Below are 10,922 nucleotides of genomic sequence, written 5' to 3' on the forward strand. Positions count from 1 at the left end.
GGGGCAGTGGGGGATTGGGGCCCTGGGGGCAGTGGGGGATTGGGGCCTTGGGGGCAGTAGGGATTGGTGCCTAGAACAGTGGGGATTCGTGCCCGGGGCAGTGGATATTGGAGCTTAGGAGCAGTGGGGTTTGGAGCCCGGGGCATGGTTCGGTTTGAGCCTTAGAGCAGGCTGGAGAGTGGTGCTGGGATTCAGGATAGGGTGGGAATGGGTTTAGGCCCAGGGCTAGATTTGAAGGTAAGGAACAGGATAATGAGGTATCAGGGACAGGTTTGAAATGAGAGCCCAATGTAGGGTGATGGAGAGGGAGTTTGTTGAGGAGGGATGACTGCGTTCGGATTGCTAGGAATGGAAGGGGGTCCAAGATATGGAGGCCGATGGTAGGGTGCAGATCTCGGGTAGAATGAGTCATTCAGACATGTGTTGAAAATTGTTTCGTCTGGAACCGAAGCAATAACCGCTTATCGTCTCTCGGTAGCAGTTTGTTGCGCTGATTTCACTGTGTGAGGTAATTGTCGATCTCTCCATATCACGTTTTCCATTCCTGCCCCTCTCCCCACCCCCACACATCCTGGCTAATTGCACCCACAGCTCACCACATCATACTGTAGGCAAATCACTTACTTGTTTCAAATTCAGTGAAACATTGTGTTTAGAATCTGAATCTAATTCTGGGGCAGCACAAGGACAGGGTATGAGAGAAGGAGACTGCAGTTTATTTTTCTATGAAAGGAAAATATTGACATTACATTTGCAGTTATAGTAAGTGAGGTTGTTAGGGCTTATAATATAAACTGTAAAACTAACAAGCACTGTATTCACACAGGCGCAGTTAAACATAGAAATATGAAACTCTTTTTTCTCAATGATGTCCTGTCCATGTAGATTGCACTGCTGCAATTTTCACAATGGAATCAATTAGACTCGAGATCACATTGAGATTGTGTAATATTCACACATTATCCTTGCTGTAAAGATCAATAGAAAGATCAGCCTTGCTCTGTCAGGATTAGTTGCGGTTTTAACAGCGTTATTAGTGCTGAACATGCTGTCTGGCTCCAAAAAGATACAAGTGTGGGGATTCATTCCATTGGAAGTAATTTCAAACATATAACTTTTTAATGTTTTGAGGAAGCTTTAATGTTTATGTTTCTCCCTGAAGTTCATGTTTATGTGCTAAACATTATTCCTATACAATGACATAAATTTGATATATAATTCCTGCATTTTACTTGCCTATAGAGGATTGGAGTACAAGGGTGCAGAAGCTATGCTGCAGTTATACAAAACCCAGGTTAGACCCCAGTTGGAGTACTGTGAGCAGACACCACACCTTTGGATGGATAGACTGGCCTTGGAGGGAGCACTGTGTAGATTTACAAGAATGATACCTGGCCTTCAGGGGTTAAGTTATGAGGGGAGATATTACAAATTAGGCCGGCTCTCCGGAATTTAGAAGGTTAAAGGGTGATCTGATTGACATCTTCAAAATATTAACAGGAAAAGACAGGGTAGATAAAGTTAAACTATTTCCTCTGGTTGGAGATTCTAGTCTAGGAGGCATAGTTTGAGAATTATGGCCAGGACTGTTCAGAAGAGATGTTAGGAAGCACTTATACTCAGAAAGGTGGTAGAGATTTGGAATTCTCTTCCACAAACGGCAGTGAAGCGGGGATGATCAGTTGTTAATTTTAAATCTGAGATGTATTTTTGTTAAACAAAAGTATCAAGGGTGATGGGCCAAAAGCAGGTGTATGGAGATTGGCCAGAGATCAGCCATGATCTCATTGAATGGTTGAACAGGCTAACGGGACTGAGTGGCCTACTGTTCCTATGTGTGAGAGAGTTCTTTAATGATTAGCTTCTCTGCCCTGTGCCTATGCCACTGATCCATTTTAGAATGCCCTAAATTATAATAATTACAGTGGAGATAAAGAGGAAGCCTGCATTCTAAAGCCTGATTAAATCTTACTGGCCGGTTTTAATGATAAGAATGTTACTTTGCCATTGACCACATTACAGATCATTATATGTTAATATCTGAATAACATAATGCCTGGCTGCAAGCCAGTATGAGTCTTCTATAAATGCAAACTCCAACTATTAAATTTTGGCAACTGAAGGGGTACTTCAGGTCATTGAGTATGTGAGATGATCCCACGAGAATGCCTGAATGTACGATATTCAACTTGCTATCTGTGATTTGAATGAATTATAGTTAAGATATAAACAACGGTGTTTCTGTGAATAATTATCAGATTGACACAGTACCGCGTTAGACGTTAGACTGTTATTGTACTTTCTGCTTCGTTTTCAAGACCTTTAACTTGTTTTGCAATTTGGGCCGTTCAGAAACTGCATCAGTTTCTCAGACCCAGATTTTACCTAAATGCCGAGTGTGTATGGCCTGGGCTTCAGGTTACATGTGGAGCTCCGCTTCGCCCCGAACCAGTGGCCCCAGATTATATCTGTGAAACTCTAAGGCCATCGCTATCCCACTCCGACACCCCGAGCTCTGCACTTGGGCTGTGCCCGCTATTGTAAACTGCAGTTGAAACCGCAGTGACGCCTTTCACAGAAATTGCCCGCAGGGTTTTTTTCTCCCCCCCCCCCCACCACTTCATGTTCACTTCCTGTAAAAGAGCTGCAGTTTGTGGTGAAACGCTGAACTATGATGAGTAAGGAGCGCCTGGTGACTGTGCAGGGTGCTAAACAGACCAGGAGCATGAGAAAACTTGCAGATTCAGGCTCCTTAAACAAAGCAGCTCTCTCTCTGATAATGTAGCTTTACAACTCTAACCACTTCTGTTATTCTTGTAAGCCTGTTTCCTGTCCTTCCGCTGAAAGCTGTTTAAAATAAACATTTGGATCCTTGCAATGCACACTGCCCAGATACAGGTAAGGAGTAAACCAAGGTTAGATCTCCCCCCTGCACTTTTGTAGCACTGCCAGTGTCCGAGAGCTCGGTGACCCACGGCAGCTCTGGATTAACCTCCACTAACATCAGATAATTGACATTCTGTGTCCTCCCTTTGTTCTCCATTGCCCCATCCCTGTCTCCTGTCTGCTTTTCCTGATCCAGCTTCCTGTCTCCCCTCCCCCGGGACTTGAACACGCAAGACCCGGCTAATGGGATTCTTATGAAACTGACTGGTTAACAGAAAGTAAACGTTTCCGAGCAGAGAAACGATTGAAAGATGGTCAGGAAATGATGACTGAGGACCTGGAGCCAGAGAGGGTTCGGGGGAGTGTGAGACTGCGTTAAATTATAAACTTTGCAGCTGTGTTTATTTTCAAGGATTTGAATCGGCCAAATCCTGTTTGACAAACGTCATTAACCCTTTCACTGGGGATGTGCTTAAGGTGAAGCCTGTGCACCTTCTCTTGTCCATCTGTTTTTTTCCATCTTTAAGGTGGAAGGTCAGGGTTTATTGAGAGTGGGGTGAAAGGTCACAGCAGTGTATTACCCTCTGCCTGAATAGTGTGTTAGACCCTTAAGTTTTACACATGGCCAATGAGTTTTATTTAATTTCAGGTATGAAGAGAGAAGTGTTGTGCACAAAGAACACAGACAGTGTGTGTAAACCCTGTGGACTGAACCAGTACACTGCCTTCTGGAACATGCTGAAGAAATGCATGTCCTGTCAAGCCCCCTGCAAAGAAGGTGAGTCACAGGAATCTACTCCCTCACTGGGCCCCGGCATTGGGCCTCCAATAGTCTCTCTGTGCCCTGGGCCAATACAGGGAAAATGCTGGAGATTGAGCCATTGGGGTTTGGCTTGAGTTCAGCTCAGGTTTTGTACTAACGCCCACACTTGGGTTATTGGTCCTGCAACCCTATCCCTGTATCAAAGGGGGATCACTCACAGCGGGAAGGGAGGGCAGCTGGAATGGGTGCCCCGCAGACGTGGGCAGCAAAGGGGACGATTGGTTTCACTGGGGTCAGACCATTTCTGGGAGAGCGGTCAACACCAAGAGTAGCTGAAAGATGTATATAACTGAACATCACTCACCAAGAGCCCTCGGTAACAGACTGATGTGATTTTCCTTGCACATTCACAAAAACCCCAGTGTGTCTGCCAACCAGGGAACCCATTAGCCATAAACCCTGCAACATAAACAGTGATAACAAGGTGTAGAGCTGGATGAACACAGCAGGCCAAGCAGCATCAGAGGAGCAAGAAACTGCCGTTTCGGGCCTGGAAAAAAAAACGCAGCCAGCATAAACAGTGGCTCCCTGCACCCCCATCCTCATTAACCCTTAACCCACTGAGCTCTGAACCCTATCAAACCTTATGCCCTTTGAACTCCCACCCTTGTCAACTTTCCAAACCCAGTCCTGGCTTTGAACTGATGCTGTAGGATGTCCCTATACCTCATTGAGCTCCTGTATTCACTCCACCATGGAGAAAGGAAGTCAGTGGTCTCAGGCTGGGTATCCTTGTGCTGACCCATGCCTGGTGTAACCCATCCAACTTGATTGTCTCACGTTGTTTGTTGGATAACTCTGTTACAGTTCAGTCTGTGCACTCATTGACCTCCAGCTCCACCTTTTCATTCTCTCCCATTGTTATAGACCAGGACATGGTTCAGGACTGCACTTCATCCACCAAGAGAATCTGCCAATGCAAACAGGGCCTGCACTGCATCGATTCTGCAAAGGATACATGTAACCAGTGCCGGAAAAACACCGAATGCAAGGAGGGTCAGGGTGTCGTTAAACAAGGTGAGATGGTGTCAGATCTGCTGCTGTGTTGATGCTGTTTGCGGGGCTTTTCTGAGCTTGTTCGGGAATTGCCAACATTTCCCACGATGGGATATTGTCACAAAAAATAACTTTGTGTTTGTGCATCACAGGAACGAAAGATACGGATGTAAAATGTGCACCATGTCCTCCTGGAACGTTCTCCAATAAGGTCTCTTCCACAGAGCCCTGCCAACCACACATTGAGTAAGTGTGCCCTCATTGATAGGGGAGATGATGGTCTACGGGAGAGGTGATGACCTAGTGGTATAATCAGTGGACTGTTAAGCCAGGGACTTGGGTAATATTCCAGGGACGTGCGTTCAAATCCTGCCACAGTAGATGGTAGAATTTGAATTCAATACAGATCTAGAATGGAAAGTCTCATGTTGACCATGAATCCGTTGTTGGATTGTTGGAAAAAACAATCTGGTTTGCTAATGTCCTTTAGGAAAGGAAACTGCCATCTTTACCTGGTCTGCCTCGTGTGACTCCAGACCCATAGCGATGTGGTAGACTCTCAACTACTGGCCTAGTCAGTGATGCCCTCATTCTGTGAATGAATTTTTAAAAAAAATCGATAATACAACAGACACAGGCTCCTTCCTGGGAATGGAATTCTTTTTAACCCAGGGACTAAGTGACAGCATCAGACACTCCAGAGGCAGTTACAGTGTGGGTTAGATACAGAGAAAAGTTAACTCCTACTTTTTTCAACCAAAAGTAAAGCACCCTCGACTTTTTAAACTGAAAGCAAAGTTCCCTCAACACTATCCCCATTAAACACCCCCAGGACAGGAGCAGCACAGGGTCAAATACAGTGTAAAGCTTCTACACTTGATCAAAACAGGAAGTCGAATTTAATTATGAACAAAATTAAAATAATGATGGCTGGCCTGATAAGGCACCCTAGTCCCTGCGGTGCCCTTCAGTCTTGAAAGACCCTGATTGTGCCAGTGAGTACTGCGCGCTCCTGCCCCAGGGATACCCGATTGCAGTTGTAACTGTGAAAGAGTGGCAGACACTCAGCAACAATAAGCCCCTCCAGGGCCCACTGCCTGGTCCCTGTTCATGGCCACCTTGGCCAGGCCCAGGAACAGACCCACGAGAAGGCCTTTAGACTAGTCCACCCCTCCCTGCACCAGGTGCCTGTAGATCAGGAGCGTGGGGCTGAATTGAAACCAAAATCAAAGGAGCAGCCCCATCAAAAAAAACCCAAAATGGCGCTGCAAGCGGAGACATTCTACACTGACGCGAAATACCGTCTTCTCCAAGCTTCAGAAATGAGATGTGGCCTGGCACCCTGTGAACATACTCAAATAAAGATTGTATGAGATCCCCATGCGCAACACTCTCCACCCCAAACCCCCGATGGAAAAGGGAAGGAACCCTTGTAGTGAGCATTTATCTGGGAATCTATGCAACTGGAGGGCAAAACGTTATGCCAAGGTGTATCCGGGCAGCGGGCAAAGGTGGAGAAGCAGAGAGTGTGCGGCAGCAGCCTGTACAGGAAACACCATTTGGAAGGACACAGGGAGGATTTCCCCAAGGTGGCTCAGAACGTCAGGGGGAGGGTCTGATACGAGCAGCCGATGTCGAGTTCTGAACAGATGGGGGTCATTTCATCAAGGAAAGGTCAAGGAGAGAAAGGCACTTGACAGACCAGCCCTCTGGGAATGATGGATCACATCCTGGACGAGGTGGATGATAATATGAATGCTCTGGCCTGGGACAGTGTACGACTGTGTGGTTCCAGCACGGTGCCAAGGCAAGTCGACCCTTGTGAGGACCTCGTAGTCCGTGCTGAGGAGGGAGACTGGATGCCAGTTCTTTAACAAATGGAGATCCCACTTCTTGGGCAATAGAATACTGATGGCCCTGTGCCAAGTTAGGGGCCATCTCTCTGGTTGCTGATACATTCCCCCAGGGCTACAGGTCTTGGAGTGTGGCCTCCTTCTCTTCATACACCCCCTACAGGGCCAGATCCACATCAGGTTGACTGAGATGTGACTCCAGGTCAAGCATCTGCTTCTCCCACTCCTCGATCCTGGATTTCCGCTTCTTCATCGGCCTGCACGCGTACAGCTGACAGGAGACACAGACATGAGTCTTGCCCAAGTCCCACTGTAGCTTCAAGGAGGGGAAGAACCCCCCCCCAACGCTTCCTTCTCCAGCTGGTTCAGAACAGACGAAACAAGTCCTGGAACCGCTGGTCTTGCAGCAGCAGTTTATTAAAGTGCCAGTACACCGACCTTGCTCTGGCGCTGAACTGAATGAGTTCTGCCCACACCACGTTGTGATTGGTGAACAGCACTTGGCTACATGGAGGCTAAGGGAATGCAGGAGGCATGCACCATGGAAATGTACAGGCGGCCAATTCTGGACGCTCGCTAGGCCTCACAAAGGTAAAGGCGATAGAGTCAAGATGGAAGTCCCTGAACTTCCCCACCGATGGTGAACTTATCCAGGCACCGCCATGGTCCCTGCTCCTGAGACTACAATTAAAATCTCCCCCTGAGGAGAATACCTTCACCCTCATCGATGGGGCTGAAGGGACGTAGACACTTTTTGTAGAAGAAGCTCACCTGCTGCACTCCTAGCTGAGGCACATATCCGTTCACCGCGCTTCTGAGCCAAACCAGCATGTGCTCCTTCACCCTCAAGATCTCAGTGTGGAAGAAAGGAGCCAGCAAGATAGCACCCTGTTCACCTCCCCCTCCCGGAATTAGAGGCCAAGTCACTGATGTAGACCCCTCCCTGCCACCTCAGGGCTTTGTCTCCCAGCATTGTGAGGGTTTCTTGCAGGAGGCTCGCCATGTGTTCCCAGTCCCTGAGGGACAAGAGGATACAGAATCTACACTGTGTCTCTTTGCTGCCATTGATGTTGAGGCTGGCTACAGATGTCTTCTTGTCACTAGTTTAACACCTGTTGGACGGGTGGAGGGACTTTTGTTTTTGCCCCTCTGCTCCCCAAGAACACTGCAGAGGGACTCTTGGCATTGCCACCTCATGGTCTTGTCTACTCCCAGGGCTGCCAATAGTTGCCAGGCAGAAGGGATCAGTCGCGGGAGGGAATCTCAACAGTCCAATGCCGACTGGACTGTGTCTCGGTGACCCAGTGTTGCTGGTTTAAACAAAAATCCCTGAGGTCTTCTGTGGGGATGACGGGAAACTTGTCCACAAGCGTCGTGTCTCCCGTCACTTCATCTAACTCAGTGCTCATGACCGACACTCCATCATCCTCCAAAGCCCGACCCTTCCCCTACATTGAATGTCAAGGGTAGTCTGGGGTCACCAGTCAGACACACCCCTGCCTTGAACCCCCCCCCCAGGGTTGACAGCAGGAGGATCCTCCGCAGTGACAGTTTCACCTTAACCATCGGGACCACTAGGTGGCAGCACCCCTGTGTCGGGAAGAAATCCCCATTTAGGGTGGAGGTGCCTGGCTTTAAGGCCTGGGAGGGAGTGAGGGTTATGGGCAGCACCCCCGACCTGTCCTCCCTAAGCTGGTGGAGGTGGGGGAGCAGGAGCTTGGATGGAACGAAGGGTGGGATGTTTGACAAAATGACCCTCTGAGCCATGACCTCCAACGGGTCGATAGGCAAGAACCTCCTGCCCACAGTGAGCCTCTTTTCCTGGGTGAGGTGCACTGCCTTCTCAGTCTTTAGGAGGAACACTGCTTTCCTGTATGTTTTAGACACAGCGACAGTGGTGGGGACGCTGACCCACAACCACCACCATCCACCCCACCATGGGCACTGTGTTAAGTGTTCATGCTTATCTCGCAGTAGGTATAACCTTTCATCCCGAGCTGTTTGATTATGAGGCCAGAGGGAAGTGAGGCCCCCCTGAGGTGCAGGTGCTACAGAAGATGTAGCACCTCCCTCATTCCCCCCCACCCCTGTCTGCTGTGTAGGTGCAGCCACACCCTGATGCTGATATTGATGGTCCATCTGTCGCTATATCCCCACGGGAATGTTACCCCTCTTTTCCAAACAGCACCAAGTCCTTTCCAGCACCATTTGCCGGTCCAGTTCTTTAGGCATCATTGCTCTCACTCCCCAAGCTTTGGCCAGTAACTATCATACAATTTGCAAGTCCCAAAACAGTCCCTTAATGTGGAGGGGAGGGCCCCAGTCAGGAGCAGCGACAGGAGAGGGCCCGGGCCCCAGTCAGGAGCAGCGACGGGAGAGGGCCCGGGCCCCAGTCAGGAGCAGCGACAGGACAGGCTCCAAGTTCCAGATTCCAATAGCAGCAGAGTAAAGTTAGCTCTAATCATTAAAACTGAAAATAATGCTCTTTCTACACTGTCCCCATTAAACACTCTCAGGGCACAGGGTTAGATAGAGAGTAAAACTTCCTGTATACTATTACAGTTAAACACTTCCAGGGCACAGGGTTAGATAGAGAGTAAAACTTCCTGTATACTATTACAGTTAAACACTCCCAGGGCACAGGGTTAGATAGAGAGTAAAGCTTCCTCTATACTATTAAAATTAAACACTCCCAGGGGACAGGTACAGCATGGATTAGATACAGAGCAAAGCCATTGCAGGACAGGTTAGAGTATAGCTCTCCATGATATTTTTCAGTGCCTTATGGTCGCTCAGTGGGAGGATGATGACCCAGTGCCAAATTGGTGCCTCTTTTCCATGTTGGTTTGGGAATTTCTAGAATTGGCTGTGACTGTGTCAGCTCATCTCTCGTGGCTGTTTGGCCCAAGAACTGAGCACCTTGACTGTAACAACTGAACTTTTAACCATCACACGGTCTGCTTTGTGTCTTTGTTGGGGTGACTGGGTACGGAGCCTCTAAGTAGCTGGTTTGTTGGCAGCTGTTCTGAGCTAAGGAAGCTCCCTCAGAAGTTTGCCCCCTGAAAACAGCTGTGCCCTCTGTTGACATGTCACTGTTTTTGTATTTAGCGATTGTAATATCACAATTCCATTGCAAACGTTGGTTAGTGTTTCTATAGCCCTGGCACCTACTGGTGTCAGTCACTGGTGAAGCTGCCTTTGAGGGAGTCACAACAGTTAATGCAGTTGCTTCTTTGCAGCTGTACAACACTGAGGAGAAAGATTTCACAAAATGGGACCAGCACCAGGGATGCAGTTTGCAGCGATGAATTACTACCCCTGCCCCCTGCATTGAGAGGGACGCCTTCAGCACTTCAACCTAGCTCTCTTGATCCGACACAACAGGTACACGATCCCACGTCCTGTTAATTAATTTAAATCATTGACATCCTACTACTACCCCTCACTAGATTGTGGAATGGTCCTGATAGACTGGATCAGTATCAGGAACACACCCAGTCCAGTTCCGGGGACTGCTTCATTTTACATTGTGTGTTGCTACAGTCTGTGTGCAAGCACTTTATCACTCCTACGTTTGTGTTCCTGTCCAGCTCATGCATCTGACTGAAGTGGAACCAGTAAGTATCACCAGTTGGACACCAGTTAGCATGACACCCAACAGGAAACCACCCACTGAAGAGCTCCTACCTGGCCAATGGGTAGTGGGTAAGTTTGAGAACTCCTTTTATTTTCAGACGTGCTGTACAATTCTACCTTCTACCCTTGTGTCCCAGGGATTGTTTGTCTTTTCACCCTACACTATGGAGCTTTGGGCCCTTTGTAGTCAAATTGCCTCCCGTTAAGAATCTGGGCCAGCTCCATTCACTAAACCACTACCCTCTTTCTCCTCCTCCTCCCCCCGCCCCCCCCACCAACCCCAGTCCAAATGTTCAGTTTGATCTTGCTTTAAAACAGTTAACATTTTTGTTGTTTTTCAGTGATCTGTGTTTCTTCTATCGTTATGATCTTTGTCATAATAGTGATGCTGGTCTGTGTCCTTCGCAGAAGAACAGGTACTGTGAGATTGGATTCCAGCTGCTAACTCACTCCCGCATTTCTGCAAACTCAGTCCCAAATATTTCTTAGTCTGTAAACAAACTAACCAAAGCCCTTGATTAAATTAGTGCCTGTTACTCCCACTGTTTGCCCTAAGTCGGTGTTTATGGCCAACTCCACTGGTCATTTGAAACACTGCAAGTACAAAATTTTGTTTTCATTTCATTGGAGGCATTCAGAGAAGGCTAGCTAGATAGAAAGTAAGAACTGCTGATGCTGGAGTCAGAGATAACACAGCGTGGAGCTGGAGGAACACAGCAGGCCAGGCA

The 10,922-nt window shown here is 48.0% G+C and overlaps 1 protein-coding gene across 1 annotated transcript; it reads left to right on the top strand.

Annotated features, from left to right (window-relative positions):
• The first annotated feature begins 2,777 nt into the window (after positions 1-2,777).
• LOC109921030 (tumor necrosis factor receptor superfamily member 1B-like) lies at positions 2,778-10,866 on the top strand. The gene is made up of 7 exons (XM_048594038.1): positions 2,778-2,898; positions 3,536-3,664; positions 4,577-4,726; positions 4,858-4,951; positions 9,798-9,942; positions 10,149-10,263; positions 10,536-10,866. The coding sequence occupies exons 2-7, from the start codon at positions 3,538-3,540 to the stop codon at positions 10,637-10,639; spliced, it is 735 nt and encodes a 244-aa protein (XP_048449995.1). The 5' UTR covers positions 2,778-2,898; positions 3,536-3,537; the 3' UTR covers positions 10,640-10,866.
• Positions 10,867-10,922: the final 56 nt, after the last annotated feature.

The sequence above is a fragment of the Rhincodon typus genome, unplaced genomic scaffold (assembly GCF_021869965.1).
Source record: "Rhincodon typus isolate 14 unplaced genomic scaffold, sRhiTyp1.1 hic_rhity00005419, whole genome shotgun sequence".
Taxonomy (NCBI): domain Eukaryota; kingdom Metazoa; phylum Chordata; class Chondrichthyes; order Orectolobiformes; family Rhincodontidae; genus Rhincodon; species Rhincodon typus.

Coding starts and splice junctions, on each gene's coding strand:
- LOC109921030 (XM_048594038.1), top strand. CDS start 3,538: ATGAAGAGAGAAGTGTTGTGCACAAAGAACACAGACAGTGTGTGTAAA. Junction 4,952..9,797: donor CCCTGCCAACCACACATTGA/GTAAGTGTGCCC, acceptor GCTTCTTTGCAG/CTGTACAACACTGAGGAGAA. Junction 9,943..10,148: donor CTCTTGATCCGACACAACAG/GTACACGATCCC, acceptor GTTCCTGTCCAG/CTCATGCATCTGACTGAAGT.